The sequence below is a fragment of the Talpa occidentalis genome, unplaced genomic scaffold (genome assembly GCF_014898055.3).
Source record: "Talpa occidentalis isolate TD23 unplaced genomic scaffold, MPIMG_talOcc4v2.1, whole genome shotgun sequence".
In the NCBI taxonomy this organism is placed as follows: Eukaryota; Metazoa; Chordata; class Mammalia; order Eulipotyphla; family Talpidae; genus Talpa; species Talpa occidentalis.
This window is the reverse complement of record NW_026555331.1, coordinates 134,384,161-134,403,721: the sequence shown is the minus strand read 5'-3', so window position 1 is coordinate 134,403,721 and position 19,561 is coordinate 134,384,161. Positions and strand designations below refer to the sequence as shown.

The 19,561-nt window shown below is 36.6% G+C and overlaps 1 protein-coding gene across 1 annotated transcript; it reads right to left on the bottom strand.

Moving 5' to 3' along the window:
• Positions 1–1,419: 1,419 nt before the first annotated feature.
• LOC129144622 (hyaluronidase-4) lies at positions 1,420–19,217 on the bottom strand. The gene is made up of 4 exons (XM_054692602.1): positions 19,190–19,217; positions 6,456–7,458; positions 3,966–4,055; positions 1,420–2,111 (listed from the first exon to the last, which is right to left on the bottom strand). The coding sequence occupies exons 2-4, from the start codon at positions 7,407–7,409 to the stop codon at positions 1,662–1,664; spliced, it is 1,494 nt and encodes a 497-aa protein (XP_054548577.1). The 5' UTR covers positions 7,410–7,458; positions 19,190–19,217; the 3' UTR covers positions 1,420–1,661.
• Positions 19,218–19,561: the final 344 nt, after the last annotated feature.

The following is a 19,561-nucleotide window of genomic DNA, read 5'->3' as shown; positions in this document are numbered from 1 at the left end:
TTCCTCCCCTCTATCTCAGCCTCTATGCATTAATTCCAATGACCCTATGAAGTAGGTGTAAGTGTTGGCTCCATTTGATAGATACTACTCAAGTTCTCTTTACCTTAGGTCAAGAAATTTAGCCTAGTCTCTTGGATTCAGACTTCAGCCATATCTACTCCACTGGCAAAGGCCTGGAGGCTCTTAGTTCTGTGATTCAAATGAGGAATATAAGCCAACTGTAGTGAGGTTAGGTAGGTTCTTTAGCTCTAGGGATCTGTGGGTGACTGTTCAGATGTTTCTGACTATATTTAGGGATTTTGGATAACATTTTAGAATTCTAGAAAGTGCTTGGGAAAGAGAGAAAGAGAGAGAGATACTGAGAGAGAATGAAAGGGGGAAGAGAAGGAGAGGGAGAGGGAATGAGAGAGAGAGAGAGAATATGACACTAGAATCAAGGTCCCAAACTAGTAGGTCCGCTAAAATTAGGCCAGGAACCCTCAAGTCTCTATTAGAGTTGGATGGAGTTGGTGGTCGGTGACTCTGGAAGCAACTGAACCATGACTCAGGAAACAACCAGAAGGGACCAAGACGGTTCCCCCCTCAAGCCTGTCCCTTCCATATTCCTGCTAGTGACAAAATTGTGGAGTTTCCATTATTTTTGGTCATACATGTGCCTAAATTAGTTGGCCCCTCAAGTGCCTCCCTGTACTTCAGGAATAAGCCTTGCACCCCCAAACTTGCTCCAAGCTTCTGGTGAGCTGGCCTCGGTGCTCTTGAAGTAACCGCCCCCACCTTAACCCACCTTGCTGTAACCCTCTCCCACTGAAACCGGCTCTTTATGGAATGCTGTCCTTCTGTACAAGCATCATAGCTACCTTGAGTTTACTTTCCAAGTATATTGTCTCCAGAGGAATAAAATACTATCAAGTGGATATGCATCTTCCAATTATACAACATACAACATAGAAGTGATTATACATGGACCACAATATCAGAGAGATATAATTGCCCACGATTCTATTTATGTTAACATTTGCCATTACTCTGTTTATCAAGGAAGGAGAGTTGAAGACCAGCAACATGCTTTAAGAACCAAAGTATGAATGGGATGTGTTGTCCCATTTACTCTTCAAAATAATTCACTGAGGTAGGGATTACATCACCAAATTTCAGATGAGGAGATGGGGACCACGTGACTTCTTCCATTGACTCAGAATTTAGTAATCTGTCCTTAAGTACATTGGTATCCAGAAAACCAGTCTTTCAAATTAGTAAGAATATTTTTATGAAAAAGGGGGGTGGGAACTGTACGGTGACTATAACAAGATGAAAATGCATACGTTGTGCAAAAATGAAAAATGATGTAAAAATTTATAAAATAAAAATAAAAAGAATTGGTGCAGAATTAAAAAAAGAATATTTTTATGTATGCTTTTACAGATGTATGTTTATATAAAGACTAAAAAATACCTGTTCTATTTTAATATCAACTCAAACATTCCAGTAAGGAAGACAGGTGCATGGATTTTTACTCTGGGATATGGTTTCTTAGCTGAATTGGAGCCAAATGAAGTAGTTTGTTTCTATGTGTAAGTGACATAGTGAATGTCTACTGATAATTACCCCCCATGGCTTTCCTAAGTGAAAAAAAAAAAATTGTCCTAAGTTTCATGTCTTCCCTAAGTGACAACTCTGGAGGCCACACAATTCCCTTTAAACTCAATTATCTCCCAACTGAATGCTCTGATAGTCTCTAAAAGCAGCAGACACAGTGTGATTAGTGAGCCTGAAAAGGAGGAAACCCCCAAGCAGCCATCAGCCAGCTTCATTTCTCTGCAATCGGCCCCTTCATATCCTTGATAACAATGACAGGAAAATTTCTCCACCATCGCTGCCAGGTCTGTATCAGAGGCTTTCCCTTTCACTTTAAATTCTCCATCTTCAGAGGTCTCAATGTGGTAACTTGCAGGGTTCAAGTGAAGGTAATCGGGAGCTTTCCACATCTTCCTTACGCATCTCCCATTATTCCTGCAGAGATGAAGGCTACATGCTTCAGCAGCTCTGCTCACGTTGACTATGTAGCTCCCTAAGTCAGAACTCACAAACTGCTTGACCTTTGTACAGTTGCCCTAGAAATGTAGAAACAAATGGGGTTTAGTGGCCTGTTCCTTTGATATGTTACTAATAAAGGCAGAGCATCTAGGGCCACAAGATAGTTCTTTGGACTTGCTGAAACTCAATGGCTTGGTTCCAGCTGGTGAACTATTAGGCTCTATAGTTATAACTGGAGAATGAGATTAGAAAGGACAAAGGTCAAAGGGACAAGAAATGGAAACTATGCTACAGGTGGGCTGGACAACTGGATTTGTAACTGTGCCCCAGAGTCAACATATGTAACCTTGACTTCTTTCAATTTACACACTTTCTCCTGTTCCTTCTAGTTCCCAAGTTAAGGAGTATTTAAAGAAAAGGGAAACCCAAATTAAAAGTCACGCCAAAGTTGTCGCTTGGCGAACTGTGAGGTGTGTAGATTCCTTCACAATTGTTTAAGAATCTGAGACATTACATTCTACAGCTTTATTCATAACCATCAATCTGTAGTCTTCTGGATTATTCTGTTGTTATGCTTCTCTGGGTTCTAGTTTCTGTATGAAATTTGAACACAGGGAAGCCTATCTGCCTGCAAGGCTGATTAGGTCACTTTTGGTGTGGCTCCTAGTATGTGTTCAAACAGTGGCCACCTGGTTGGTTCACTCAGCTTCCTGATGAAACTCATCTCGTGAGCCACATAGTCTGGAGGGGAAATATCATACCTGGAAAGTGAGGAATTGGTCCCTTCAGCCTCTATCAAATTCTCATATGTGAGCAGAGGAGTCTCTATCATCAATAGTTTCATGATTGATATACTGATAGCAACAAAATGAGCCTGTAAAATTCTAACAATATTAGATTATTATGGACTGCAAAATATTCAATTTAGCAGGAAATGTTAAGGATACAATATTACAATTCAAGGCAAAATATATTGCACTGTAGAGATATAAACAAACAACTTCTGGAAATACAAGAAGACCGGTTAATATGGGTTGGGGAAAGGTAAGAAGACCTCTTAAAGTTTATAATATCTGAAATGGGAGAAATTTGAAGAGACATATGATCTTATTTTAAATGTCATTAACTTTCAGCTAATTTCTCCACAGAGGAAAAATATATTAAATGAGGGGATTGAAATAGTTACAATCTGTTTCTACATTTCTTTTTTTTTTTAAGAATTTTTTTTAAAGATTTATTTATTTATACAAGCACTGGGTATAGTCAGAAGCGCAGGAGGGTGAGAGAATTCACCAGAGCCAGAGCGGGGAACATAACAGGCAGACTGATGAAATACACTGCTGAGGGGAGCAGCAGGCATGGCAGGAGAGATCTGTCACACTATATGGGACCCTTGCCAGAGGCCGGGGATCAAAACGGCACTGCAGAGGCTGGGGTCAGCTTCGCAGCCCAGCGCTCAACCGCTGTGCCACCAGGGGAGGCCCTGTTTCTACTTTTCACAGTAAGATGTAATACATTTTATGTAGTGGGCTCTAGCATCAAACTCTCCGTTGTTAACACTGGGCCCATACTAGCTAGACTAACTAGCTATTATCCCAGTTACTCTGCTCTCCTGCAGCCACTCTTTAAGTGAGGATGATAGTTCATACCTCACAAAGATTATTATGACCCGTATGTAAACAAATCTAAGATTAAAAAAAAAGCACTTAAGCCAATCTTTACACATAGTAAATACTCAGTAACATAAGTATTATGATTACTATCTCAACAAATGCTAATAATATTTATTGACTTCCTTCAATGCATCAGACACTAATTTGGAATGTTATTCTAAAACAGGTTTACTGTGGGAGCCATGAAGGAAATGACTAGAGTGAGTGCTTCAAGAAAACAGCAAAAAATAATGTTGACTATACCTTCACGGTACTAACCTCAGATGAAGTTAAATTCATGTCTCCCCAAATAACAATGCCTGCAGCTCCCAAGGCAGCACTTTCTCCAATGGTACTGATTAAATCTTGCTGGATTGAAAAGAGTAGAGTTCATTATTCATTTAAATGTAAAACAACCCACTAGGGATTATGATTGAGGCTGAGTTCAATATAATTGGATGGAACCTTTTTTTTTACTTAGAGTAACACAAATGTTGATTGAACCAAAGCTCAAAAATTACACACTATAATCCTATGAAAAAACGTAACAAATATATATTTTAAAAAAATGTAATTGCTAAACAGGACACTATTTTGAAGACAATTAGCCTCCAAAATAAAGAGCCACCAAAAATTCTATCATTGAACATAACTCAGGGCTTCTATACACAAGCCAGCTATGTCTATGACTCAGAAACAGAAGCTCAAGTTTTCCTTCTTTTAGTTAATGACATCATATTCTTTAGATAAATACCCAGAGTGGATTGGTAGATTATAAGTAACTCTATTTTCAGGTTTTTGAGTTTTCTAAAGTGGTTGCACCAATTTACATTCCCACCAACAGAACATTAAGTGTTGGTATTTTCTCCTGTGGAGAAATTTGTTAGTAGTCTTAATGTAAGCTATTCTCATAGATATGAGACAATATCTTATTTTGGCTTCAGTTTGCACTTCCCTAATAATAACAATGAGCATTTTTTCATATGTCTGTTAATAAGTAATGAACATTTTTCACATGCCTTTTGACCATCTGTATGTCTCCTTCAGGATGAATCTATTCAGATTTTTGCACATTTTTCATTGGATTTTCATTGTTGTTGAGTTGTTTAAATTCTATGTAGACCCTACATATTAATTGCCTCTTACTGAAGTGAAAATACCTTCTCCATGCAATAGACTTTTTGTTCTGACATTATTTTTTTCCCACTGTGCAGAAACTTTTTATTTTGATGGATTCTGATTTATTTTTAACCTATTTCCCTTGCCTTTGGGGTCCAATCCCCAAAGACATCTCTGAAGTTGGCATCAGGGAACATATCTCCTATGTTTTCTTCTATATATTTTATGGTTTCAGGTGTTACAGCCAAGTCTTTAATATATTTTGATTTATTTTTGTAAATGGAGTTAGAGAGTAATTCAGTTTCCTTTTTGTGTATATGTAACTGTCCAAGTTTCCCAATAGCGTGAGAACCACTGTAGGAGAGGAAAACCTGAACTATAATGGAAGAATTTCTAGAGCCTCAGTGTGACCCAGTCATATGCATGCATGAAGGCTATTTCTCCATCGAAAAAGGAAACTGTACTTCCCATGTGCTGCCCAGTTATCTACACATTGTGGTAGGGCCCTCACCTGAATGTTTTCTAGCCCCCTCCTTTGTGTGTCTAACAACAATGTCTTGATATTTCCATAAAAGCTAGTGAATTGAAATTTGTAGTGGTGGAGGAAAGAAGAAATGTCTCCATTAAAATATGATAATCACCTAGAAACCAGCAATATCTTAAAACATCAATGTATCACAAATGTGAAGGCCAGAACCAGTCCCAATTCTTCTCATCATAGGAAGTTTACACGTAACTATCCAAGTTCAATGATTAGAGAAGCATCCACTTTTAAGTTTTTAAGTCTAGGAATTTCCATTTAAATGACTATGGTGGCAAAGGGAAAAGGGAGAGAAAATTGGTCTGAAAGGTCATCTATTTAAAAAGTTCCTTCAGATTTCAGTAAAATAAATAGACTGAATATAAGTTCAATTGGGGTTAAGGTTAAGTATTAAATTTAGGAACTTGCACCTTTCTTACCGACTTTCTATTAATTGTGAGCCAAAAATCAAGAGTAAATCATATAACTAAATCTATAGACTCAGCTACCTTTAACAGATTTACAGCTGCCTTTAGAAAAAAAAATAAATTTTTAATTGTGGTTGGAAAAAATAATATAAAGTTCACTCAGTCATTTCTAAGTGTACAGCTCAGTAATGATAAGTATGTTCACATCCTTACACCTCCTTTCTACCATTTACCAAAGCTTGAATTTTGCATTAAAAAGAGAACACTTTTTTTCTCTTGACATTTTAAATGGTGAGACAAGAAGCAAGAATGTCTTCAATTCCACTTCTGTATCGACAAGAAAATTACTCCATTTTAAAACATCTTTTCTGATTTCCCAAACTTCTCACCATCAATCATTTCAATAACTTTCCCAAAATTTCAACTGTAAGGAAGAAATCCGAGTTGGGAGTCAGAAGAAGCAGTACTTGGTGATACTGAATTTTAACCCCTTCCTTCCTATTTCCTTTTCCTTAATAATTTATTAAATAAAATAATCAAAATTCAGTTTGCATAAATGAATTCCATAAGTGATGACTAGCCAAGTGAAAAGATATTCTACTCTAATAAATTGGGAATTCTTCAAAGAGCAAAATTAGTGAAAGAATGTCTCTTTTAGTAATGGGAAGGTAATTCCCCACCTTTGGACAAAGAGTGGCTTACCTTAGAAAGAAAAATCAAAGGCCGGTCTCTGTAGCCTAGCCTTGTATAGACGAATACAGGCAGTGCATAATCATGGCATGACCTGCTGGAGATCCTCATGGATTCGCGCACCCGGAATTGTGAGAAATGCAGAATATTTTTGCTGTCTCCAAGGTGTTTCCTGACCCCAATGGAGGGATATAAAGCAGTACTGCTATTCCAGAGCCAAGAGAGCTCATTGTTTCTCAAAACTTCCTCTTCTGGGCATGATCCAGTATAATCGGGGTCATCAACATTGTAATTGTGGCAATCAGGATATAAGTAATATCCCCAGAGGCCTTTGGGTCGGCTCTTAATTCCCAATTCAATGGTTTCTTTCATGAAAGCTTTTGCACTTTCTTCAAAGTTTGTTTTGGCCAAATATTCAATATCAGCAGTTGAGATGTTCTCTTGGGTGTCAGAAATAAGCTTCCTTGACTTCTGTCTGTAGACATTTTTTGTGTTCCAGTTCCGAGCCCACTGGGGTCGCCAGTATTCCCAGTCTATGACAGCAAGTCCACTGAAATCTTCAGCAGGGATATAATAATTAATATCTTGGTCAGCTTTTTCCAGATGTACTTGCAAACTAATGTTTTGGGGGAGACCCCCATTAATGGGAACCCCCTGTGATGTATACCACGGATAGTATCCTAATCTGTTGACATAAAATATAGTGACATTTTGCCCCCTGGCCTTGGCCAATGGGTTCCCAATCACCTGAAACATTTTCAGATTTATTCTTATATTATATTTTATCAAACACTGATCTGTTGGAGCATTCCAAGCAGCTATAAAAGGCTTCCTTTGATAAATGGGAAGTCGGGCAGGTTTTAGAGGAGAGATGGATTTCAGAATAAAACATATGATCAGCCATGATATGAGATGTATTGGTTGAACAACACAAAATCTAAGTTGTCCTTCAGATAATAGTTTCATGTTAAATAAAAACTTCTGTTATCTTCTGCCTTAATGCACTCCAGAAGACCTACGGAGAGATTCAATTTTCTGTTAGTGATATTACTGAGGAAAAAGAGAAACACTGATTAGTATTGCTGTCATATAGCTATATTTTTATCTATTTAAAGGTCTTAAAGAGGCCTATAAATACATTGAGATAAAGAAGCAAGCTATTACCAGCCACTGCTACACAAGTTCGATCCCCAGCTGGCCAGAAAGAAACCCACATGGCACAGCAGACCTCTCCTGCCTTGACCACCACTCCCCTCAGCAGTGTATTTCAGTAGATCTGCCTGTTCTGCTCCCCAACTCTCTGGTGCTCTCACCCCCTGCACCCATGGCTTATACTCCAGTTCTTGTATCCATAAATAAATAAATCCTAAAAAAAAAAAAAAAGAAGCAAGTGTAGTGACATAGCTTTAGGGCAAGTAATGCAACACAGCAAGCATTCATAGAGCATCAGATTCTGTGTCCAGAATACAAGCTAAATAAGATTGATCCTGACCCTCAATAATATTCATGATCAAGTATAGATATAAAATAATATTCACTATCAGGTTGGAAAACTCATTCAATCCCAGGCACTATTTAAGTGTTTTTGAAATATTTAGCTCATAAACTCATGCCATTTGCAGCAACATGGATGGAGCTGGAAGGGATTATGCTCAGTGAAATAAGTCAGAAGGAAACAGGAAAATATGGAATGGTTTCACTTATAGGTGGGACAGAGGAAAACCAAACAGAAGGTCAGGAAAAAGTCAAAAATTGAAGCAGACCTTAGATCTGAGGCATCCAGCAGGGAGAGGGAGGGAGATGCTTCAAAATGGGAGAGAAGAGCACAAGGGACTGTGGTGACCCTCCCCGGTGCTGTGGTGGTGGGAGAACTATGGGACTAGACCTGAGAGAACAATAATGTAAGAAAATACCTTTTAAAAAATTAAAAAATAAATATCTCACTTAATCTCGCAATAACCTTTTATTATCCCATTATCCCATTAAATAAGATGCTTTCCCAGCCTTTCTTGCAGTGAGGGTGCTGAACTGTAACCATGACCAGGTCAACTAGCTGCGTCCTGCTCTACAATTTGAATTGAGATCTTGGGAATCAGAGAGTCAGAGATGTGATGGCAACAGGGGTGACAGAAATCCCAGTACCCAGAGAGTGGCAGTGCCTGGCTGGGCATTCAGAACCGATGTCCACAGTCCATGTTAAGTGGCCGTGTGTCCTCATGGGACAGCACTTTTCTGCTTGAGTCAGTCAGGTCTTGCTCTAGATACTTACACCCAGGAGCACTAATCGACAGAGGCTCTTTCTGAGGAATGGGAGGTTTGAGAGTATTTCCTCCAGCAAAACCAGAGCACTCAGGGTGTGTGAAATGATCACTTCTGGCGGCCACCAGGTGTCACCAGCCATGACTTATATAGCATTTTTCAGGCTACTGACACTGAGGTAAAAACATGTTTAAATAAATTTACAAAACTTTATTCAAAGACATTTAGGAAGTAATAAGCAAAAGAATAGATACAAAATATGAATTTTTATGAGGTATGGAGGTTATATTTTCTTCATTCATTCCTTGAATAAATATTTCTTCTCCACAGCACACGAGGAATAAGAATGCTCCACTTAGTAACACAAACTCTATGATACTATATAATAGATTATAAATAATGGTTTGAAAAGAACATTATTTTTGAGGAAATGAAATTTTAGAAATACAATGAGAATTGTCCCTCATCTTCGGTTTTTTTGTTTGTTTGTTTGTTTGTTTTGGTTTGTTTTTTTCAGTATATTCTGCTTCAAGGTAAAAAAAAAATGAGACACAGGAAAAAAAAAACAACTTCCCCTTGAACTTAAAATTCAGTTCAAGCTAGAGAAGGCAATATATGTGTACCCCCAAAAAACTATTCCACTAGAACACTTCCTGGTGTTGATTCTGTTGAAAACATAGCTTTCCACTGATTATTGTTTCCTCTTTGGTCAGCCCCTCATCACTCCACAGAACCATCCTCTCACTTATTACCAAGTGGCCAAGTGCCTCTTTTCTCCCATCCTAGCATGTTTTCTTCTCTACTTTCAAGTTAATGGAAGGGCAGGCAGAGCTCCTGATAAAATATGCGGTGACCCACAAATAGAGGCAAAATAAATAGGTGAGATTTGTCTTCTACGGCTTTTCCAGTTCTTTTTTTTTTTTTTTTCATCATATTGAGATTTTGTTTCAAAACCTATTAGATGTCAAGCGTCTACCCTCACATTCATAAGGTTTTCAAAAGTTAATCCTGGGCCTCCCCGTTGGCGCAGCAGTTGAGTGCTGGGCTGCGAAGCTGCACACAGCCTCTGCAGCGCTGGTTCGATCCCCGGCCACCGGCAAGGGTCCCACATGGCATGCAGACCTCTCCTGCCGCCCGCTGCTCCCCTCAGCAGTGTAGTTCGTGAGTCTGCCTGTTCTGCTCCCCACTCTGGCTCTGGTGAATTCTCTCACCCTCCCGTGCTTCTGACTGTACCCAGTGCTTGTATAAATAAAATAAATAAATCTTTAAAAAAAAAAAAGTTAATCCTAATGGTCATGACCCTTAACTGGGTTCACCATGATCCCCATCTTTTATTACAAATTAAAAATGCATTATTTTTATTTCCAAACCCAAAAGAAAAGTGCTAACTGAGTGATCTGAGTGATGTCTAATTTTGCCAAAATTAAAAAACATATGGATAAATAGAGCCACCAAGTTCAAAGCTGTAGCCTTAATTCTACTGTTAACCAAATTTCTAATTAAAATTTTCCAGGGCAATTATAATAGTAGCTTTCCTTTTTTTGTTCTCCCAGAGGATGCTACTTCCTTAGTCTGATCATAGTCAATGTCCTAACCTAATGAGTCATACATTCGTCTCTCCTGAAATATCAATATTGTGAAGCTAGATCTAACTGCTCCAGAAGTAGAAAAATATATATAAATGGATAGAGGGATCGCCGTTAAGTTTTTCCCATACACTTTTCTTAAAAATGTGGTGCCTTTCCATTTATGATATAATCTACTTTATTAAGAGCTCTTTAAAGCTCACATTCATTATTAGGTATTGAATTTTATTTTAATTCTGTTTCATGCCATTTTCAAGGAACTCTGGCATCGCTCTAATTGAAAAAATTTAGAACTATGTACTAGCCTACCTTTATTTTCCAAAACTGCTTCCCTTCCAGTCTTCCTAAAAATATGTTTATGTTTTATAAATGTATAAAAATGACTGTTCAATATCAATGTACTAATGGAAAATCCACTCTTCAGTGTGAGAAGCCATGAAGCAAGAATGTTTTGCAATTTAAGAAATGCAATATGAAAAAGAAAGAATTGTCTTTATAAGAGTATATACTTAGTCGTTGTCAAAAAATATTACTTCTCCTTCATAACTTGAAATTTCTCGCAGCCAAGATCAACAGCTTTCTTGGAAAAGCACACAAAGTCTTAGGACTGCATTTTGAATAAAATGTTCCCTCTGTCAACTTGTTTTTAGCAAATCTCCTTAAAATAACATTAAATTGATTTAAATCTTCAGCTTTCTAATTAAAGTTTTTGAACTGTAAAATAGTCTAGTAGTCTGTGAGATGTTACTTAAGTCCTTCAGTACCCACAGTCAAAATTAATAACTTAAATTGTCCCCTTCCTCCAAAATATGACCCAAATCATTGCCCAGAAGAGCTGGCTTATCAGGTAGGGTAAGGTTGGAATGGGGAAGTTGGGACAGAACCTCAGGCCTGAGGACTAGAATGATATAGAAACAGGAGAGTTTGATCTGGGTTATTAAGATCCTAGTTTCAAATTTCAGGTGCAAGACTGGAAGAGATCAGCAGATTGTTGAGTCACCAGAGATTGTAGGCAGATGACTTAGTTTTGTTTCAGAATAAACATGGCTGGATTTCAAATTCTGCCTGGGTTTTGAGAGCAATGGCTTGAAAACCGGAATTAGCCAGACCTTGTAAATGTCACCCACCTCTCTGTATGTACACATGCAAGGTAGGGAATTTGAGAAAGGCAAAATGTGCAGGCACTGACTCCAAACTGATTGCAATAAAGACAAAGCAAAAGAACTATGCTGCATTTCCAGTCAAAACAGAAGGTTGGACAGAAAAATCTGAATTACAAATGCAGATAAATTTTCACCTAAAAATTCTGCTTCTAAGATATCCATTGTGGCATTTTTTATAATGACCAAAATTGAAAACAAATGCCCATCAATACAGGAGTAGTTAAATAACCTGGGTCTTCACATAACGGAATACTATATAGCTAAAACAAATAAAGAGGCTGGCTCTACATATTGATGTGGCTATTAATAATTATAATAATTATAATATATATTATTATATTAAATATTATAATTATTCTTTAAAGTATGTTATATATAAGTATTATATATAAAAGTACACATATTTACACTTTTAAAAAAGCAAGATGTGTACAGAACGCTGCCATTGTTTCTCTGAATAAGGGATATAAATGTAATTTTTATAGTGAGGAATTTCTCTGGAAGAATACTCAAGAAATGGTTTCATTGCTTAAATCCAGGAAGGAGAACTGGGTGGTAGAGGGAGAGATGTGAGGAGGAGGAGTTGGGTGAGATTTCTTGGGAGGCAGCTTCTGTTAAGATTTTGTCCTATGTGGATGTTTCCAAAACCATTACTTTAACTAAAAAATGGATAAAGTTCTTTGGAAACATAGAAGAGGCCATTAATTCAGACTGTGGAATTGGTCATGACCTCCTCAAACAAGGTAGCATGTGAATTTGGTTTGATAACAATGATCATTTTTTTATAAAGTTATTTCAGGCAATGGTACGCCTTTTCTGCAATCTGGCAAGAAAAAGCCCTCTTTTTCAACTGAAGTAAATACCATCAGCCAGAGATTTAAGTTAGCACTCTATTCTGACATGTAGGTATTATGAACTAATTATGGAATGGTTAATTATCTAAAGTAAAGGAAAGCTAACAATGGTTAGTGGCATAGTAGGTATTTAGTAGGAACATGGGAGATAGGTTTGAAGAAATTATTCTTATGTACCACAAAGTACAGTGCACAATGCCAGGTTTTATTTATTACAAATGAGAAAAAGATGCTGTAGAATAATTGCCTCCTCTGATTGTAAACAATACAAAACTCTAAAGACAACAAAAATATTTGGAGGAATTGAACATGTATATTAGTTTTGGTGTTTTATCTAACCTAATTTGAAATCATTCAGGAAGCTGGATTTTATCATTTTCATTTGAGGTCATTTTTTTTGTCTTGAATTTTGTTAAGCACTTAAATTCCATTGTATTTTATCCAATTGTGCCTTTCTAATGAAGATTAACTTCTGTGTTTTTATTAGTCTTTCATGTTTATGACATTATATTTATTTCTACTTATTCCTGTTCATATTTTCCTCTTAGAGATCCTTTATCAAATCTGATGGTTTTCTTTGAATTCTGGCCTGGTGTGTTTATAACACAAAATAAGAAAATCCATCCAATATAACAGAAGCCGATACGGAGCAGAGGTGAAAATCTTAATCTCCAGGAGCTATTACCATTATTGGCACACAAGAAAAGCTCCCATCTCTCACCTTTTCAATTTTTATTTTTATTAATTGCCTTTCTAGCATATCACAATACCGTTTTTGGTGGTGGGGGGTGATAGTGGAATGATGATAAATAAAGATAGCATTTTATTTATACAGACATGGCATTGACATCTATTTATTTGCATACCAGCTAAAAGTGACAGCTTTTGAATATTATACTTATGAAATGGAACTTAAATTCTAATGTTTAAATTTATGAATATGGGATGTAATCTTGTCCACCACTGCCTCCCCCTCTTCTCTGGCTGACATTTTCAAATAGGACAGATTTTCTAATCCAGATGACAATTCCTCTGAATTGGATTGCTCTCTGGACATCTTACCACCATGGTCTGACCTGGTGTTTGATGGATTCATTCCCTGAAACTGCAAAGCCCTTTTGCATAGTAGCAATTGTTGCCTACCTGAAATATCCCTGTCAACCTTTAGTAAGCTTTACTATAAGTTGTCAAACCTTTGGAAATTAAACAATCTGCGAAGATTGTGGCACACAACGAAAGATCTGGTGAAAATGTATTTGCAAGTATTTTTCTTTATAGGTTTGGACCATGTGTAATTAGCTACATACAAATCCCGTATCTCCTTCCAAGGCACCAGGCTTCCACTGCAAGTATACTTATGGGTGAATGATAAAGCTTTCCATGTTGCAATTGAATGAAATAGCGTGATCTCTGCAAGATTTTAACAGAGAGTATGTATTATGATGTAACTGAATGACTTATGCTTTGTTTCTATACAAAAACAAACAAAAAAACACCTTTGGTGAACACCAAATTGTAATAGTAAATTAATTTTCATGTATTTAAAGGGAGCAATGAAGAACTTCTCTACTTTCATTTTCCTGTCTCAGGATATGGAGAAAGGTGTTGCATTTGGATGTTAGTAAACAAAATTGGCTTTTTATTACAGTAACATATACTAACCATAAATGTAAAGTGAATACTTGTTTTAGATAGAGTTGGGTTTTTTTTTTTAAATTGATTTATTTATTTGTTTGTTTGTTTGTTTATTTATACAAGCACTGGGTACAGTCAGAGGCGCGGGAGGGTGAGAGAATTCACCAGAGCCAGAGTGGAGAGCAGAGCAGGCAGAGTGACGAAGTACACTGCTGAGGGGAGCAGTGGGCGGCAGGAGAGGTCTGCGCGCCATGTGGGACCCTCGCCCGGTGGCTGGGGATTGAAAGGCGCTGCAGAGGCTGCGTGCAGCTTCGCAACCCAGCGCTCAACCGCTGTGCCACCGGGGAGGCCCTACATAGAGTTTTTATTCCTTAAAAAAATCAGTTTGTTCATAACCATTAAATGTATGCAGTCTAAGTACACAAACCATATAACTTGAAAATGTTTTGAAATAGATCATCATTTCCAAGTGTAACCTTGAGAGGGTCTCCTAATGCAACAAGGAAACAGAAATGTTCCAATCACAGATTCTGGGTTGGACTAAGGATAAAATAAAGTTGTTTTGCAATGTCTATGACAAATGTCCAGCAATTCCAACATAGGATAATAGCCAATTATTGAACCACCCAATAGACTATATCTAAGAAATAGAGCTCCTTGAAGAGTGTGATTTGTTTTTTACAAATATACATGGGATTTATTCATTTGGATAGATTGTGAATTTGACCTATGTTTAAATGAAAGTCTTCATTCTGTTAAACAGAAAACAGGAGATTGCTCCTGCTAGAAATTCAGAGCATCTTTAATTCTATTATATGTAAAAATAGGAGGAATGTCCTAAACCAAGGAGACTAGGGCTTCAACAAGCAAGTAATTATAGATAATGATGTAAGTATAATATAACTTTAATGAATTTGCTTAAGATTTTCCCAAGAAAGTATCAGGTTCACAAAGAAGAGTATTACTAATAAAATATGTTATATATTACTATTGTCATAAAGTTTATAAAGAACACTGAATTTCCACAAATGAATATCCCATAAGTTGTTATTTTTAAAGGTTGAAAAAACTTTTTCCATTTAACACTTTTCAACTCTTTATTTGTGAATCTACTGAAACATTAAAAATCTATGAATACTTTCACAAGAGATACTTTTTCCATCATCAAACTAAATTTGAAGTTACCAAAAGGCTGAAATAAATGTTACTAAACTTTCTGAGATATTTCTATAATAATATATATCAGTAAAATAAATTTCTCAATTAACAACAGTTTTAAATTAAGTTTGATTGCTTAAGAGTTATTAGTGAAGGAATTAGAGTTATCGAGTCCTGCCTAAACTACCTTATTGAACTCATAATAGTTCATATCTTTCACTAACTTTGCCACCTACAGTTGCTGAGGTAGCTCTTTTCCTCCATCATTAGGAAATTTCTTGGATGTAAGATTTTTTTCTCATCATTTTGGTACTTGTTCTTTCTTTTGGGAAAACTTAAATCTAGTTATATCAATATATGCATATACCCTTTTCCCAATTACTAAGAGATTTTCTTATTTGAAGTGACTACTGATTATCACCTCTAAATATTTACTAGTTCCTTAATCAGTATTTGGAAAAAGAACTTAAAGCCTACATTATGACCCAAAATGTCCATGTTCTCAACCATTTTAAATGTCATATGTTTCCTAAAAACTGCAATGCTTGTTCCAAATAACAGCCCAAAATGATAAGCATGAGGCTGATGGAACACACATTAGAAAATGTCCTTCATTAATGATTGTGAAAAAAAAAATCTTTATAAGGAAATGCACTTGTTCTCTAAAGACAATCATTTGGTTTTATAAAGTTAGCTTGAGCAAGTTTTCATGGCTTTCAGTTATAAAAATATTAAAACTGTGGCTTTCTCATAAAGTCATAACTAATGCGTATTCATGGATGGTTAACAAAACTGCTTTGGAGAATAACTTTTGATGCTGTAAGTTCAGTATTAGGTTACTGCAAAAAGCTGCTTTCTGAAAAAATTGTACAGCTAGAGGAGAAATAAGCTTTCAACAATTATTAAACTCAGAGTCATTAACAAATACATACTTAAAATAGACTAAGATTAACTGAAATTTAACATAAACTATCAGTGACAAATGTATTTCTTAGGGTGCTAGATTCATTAAAGCATATTGAAAGGTACTGTATTTAAAAGTAAACAAGATTAGGCCAGAAAAGAAATTGATGCAATCTAAGAGTAAAACAGAACTCATGTTTTTTTCTAGTTGCCCTCAGAAAGCATATTTTTAAAAAGAATCCTGAAATGTTTTCAGAGAACAAAAAATATGGTTTACCTTTGCTTTTGTTTTCTGCTGGTCCTCTAGTCACCTGATACAAAGCAGAGGTTGGAGGCAAAGGGTACACTGTGGCAGTTCAGAGAAACATGTTATTACAGGGGCGACTCAGGCCGCCAAGTTCAACTGGAGGCTTGCATTAAGTCTCTTTATAACCAAGATCAGACTCTCTTAAAAGCATATTGGTATAAGTGACTGCTCTTTGCTGAAAATACACAATCTAAATTCATTGACTTGAAACTGGAAAAAAGAAAACTTTGATTGAGACTTCAGTTGGAAATTAGGGGAGTAAAGAAAACTACATATTTAAGATTTCCAGATAAAAGAAGGGAAAAAAGGGATAGAGTGGAACATCTACTATAATATATTTTACTTTAAAAATACATCTGAATATACTATCATTAATGATAATTGAATAACTACGCTGAGCAGGGATTTACGTATCCTCTAGTGTAAATAAATTAATTTACTACCGCTAATGGTTCAAGATGTTGAACAGAGCTTACACATTTACTGTGTCATCTTCAGCACATGCCCTTAGAAAAAACTGCAGCATAAACCTGAAAACAAGAAAGGATGACAAGAGCCAAGGGAGGAAAACAGCTGAAACTAAATTATTTAGAATTTTAAAAATCATGTAAAAAGTTATTGCAGATGCATGAGCTGTCTCTTACATTGCAGAGAGAAACCCTAAGAACAGAGACAACAGATGAAAAATTTCAAAGTAGATGGATGATGATCAGAGTAATCAATTAAAAATATATGTTGTTTCCAGGACAGCAGAACAAGTCAGATCATCCATCTTCCCGGAGGATGTAGAGTGACAGGTAGCAAAGACATTGGACCCCAGGACATTTACATATTGAGAAAGATCTTCCTGGGTACGGTCCAGATTTTGGCGTTTGGCCTAAGGACAAAAGCACAGCTGGACTGGATTTAGCTAAGTCTCTGCTGCAGGCATGAAGGGATAAAAAAGGAAAGGCAGATCAACCCAGGAGTGAATTACACTCCATGATAATTTTCTCCTGACTTTGATAATTGTGTGGGTTCCTACCAACCTGCCTGTTTTCAGCAACATGCTCCTCATGAAATCTTACTTGTAAACATGCTTCAGCCCTTTATAGAATCTTTAGAGTCCTTCCTACCATTCAGCAGGACAATCCTGTTGAGTATAGCCAGCCAAACAAATGCAGGGGTGGACACTCTCTTTTCAATCCCTCCGGTCTTTCATGATTTTAAATGGATGACCAAGGATCTCCAAATGCTTGAGTCAGACCAACCATAGGAAAGAAAAGTAATTCATAAAAGGAACAACAGATCCCAGGGAAAATGGAACAAAATAAAATGTCTATTAATAACAACAACAAAAATCAAATTGGTATTCCCAGAGAGATTCAAGAAGCTGTTGAATCCACAAACCAAAAGAAGGCTACTAAGAAAAAAGGAGCAATCATATTGCACACACACACACACACACAAAAGTGATTGTATGAATTAAAAGTATATGTCCAGATATGCTAAAGACTACACTAGTGTTCTAGAACAAGAGATGAACAATCTGTAATACAAGACAAAAAAAAAAAGCAACACCTTCTAAAGGTGCTCTTATAGATGAACAGAGAGAATGGACAGGAAGCTTTTTGAAAAATAATGCAAGAAACTTATCCCAAACTGGGGATGAGAATCTCCAGTGGAAGAGAAAGGTAGAAGGCTTTGTAAAGAATATCTCCAATATAAAAATAAACATAATGCCATTAATTTACTAAAGGCCAGAGATTACAATTATAACATTTTTCAAATGAAGACATTTATTCCTTCTGATATAAAAAAATGAGTGGTGTGGAACAGTTAAGAGAATTGAAAAAAACAAGTATCTCATCAAAAAGCCTAAGTCCAAATAAAGAGTACTAAGAGGTAGGATACTGCTCTGCCAGAGCCTGCAAAGTGTCTTTGTTCAATTCAGGAAGGAGTAAAGGGCTCATTGGATTTCAAACAGGTACCCCTTCCTCATTATCTTGAAGGTTTATTTCATTTACTAATGTGATTTGTATTACTATTAAGCTATTGTGATTACAAATGAGTAATTAAGATCTCTTGGAGAATTACCATAAGCATAGAATTAAAGCTCGGGGCCCCCTGGTGGCGCAGGGGGTTGAGAGCAGCACTATGAGGCGCCTCTGTGGCACAAATTCAATCCCCGATCCTCGGCGGGCCAGGGAGCTACCCACATGGTGTGGCAAATCTCTCCTGTCTCACCCGCTGCTCCCCTCAGCAGTGTATTTCAGTCAGTCTGCCTGTTCTATTCCCCACTCTGTCTCTGGTGAATCCTCTCACCTTCCGCTCGGCCACACCTCCTGCCTGTACCCCAGTTCTTGTATGCATAAATAAATAAATCTTTAAGAAAAAAAATTAAAGTTCAAATTTTGATCTTTAAGGAAAAAAAGAGAGCTGTTTATTCTTTTTTGAGTTAGACATAAATGATGCATTCTCATTTTTTATAAGATAGTTCATTATTATATTCTGGAACCCTCAAAATTATGCAAGTCAAAAAATTACAACAAAAATTTAATGTTTTTTTGTTTTCTATAATGTTTTTAATTGGCACTTTTTTTTTTACAAACCAAAATTAAAGTATCTGATTATTAGAAATATGTCAAGTCCTCTGGTTTTCAGATGCCTTGGTGGTGGGTGTGGTGTGATAATATACATCTGAAGAGGTGTGACCCTCTAACTCTTAATCAATATAATGTTGTAAACCAATGCTACCTAAATAAACATAAGTAGGGCCTCCCTGCTGGTGCAGGTGGTTGAGCGCAGCGCTATAAAGCTGTCTACAGCCTCTGCAGGGCCAGTTCGATCCCCGCTGGCCGGCGTGGGTCCCACATGGCAGGGCAGACCTCTCCTGTCTCACCCGCTGCTCCCCTCAGCAGTGTATTTTCTCAGTCTGCCTGTTCTGTTTCCTGCTCTGTCTCTGGTGAATCCTCTCAGCCTCCTGCATATCTGGACTGTACCCTGGTTTTTGTATAAATAAATAAATCTTTAAAAAAAAAAGAAGAAAAAAAAACATAAGTAAATAAGAATTTGAATGAAATAAAATTTAACATTTTTATTTAGAAAAGTTAAATGATTTATCTATAGCCCAAAGGAATGAGATGTTTCTTATTTTCTTCCACTTATTTTTTATATTTTTCCCTTTTTTTCTGTCATCTGCTTAATTCTTATGTTCCCAATTGTTTTAGAGGCACTGTAAATTTAAATCATCAAAAGCAGTGATATGTAACCT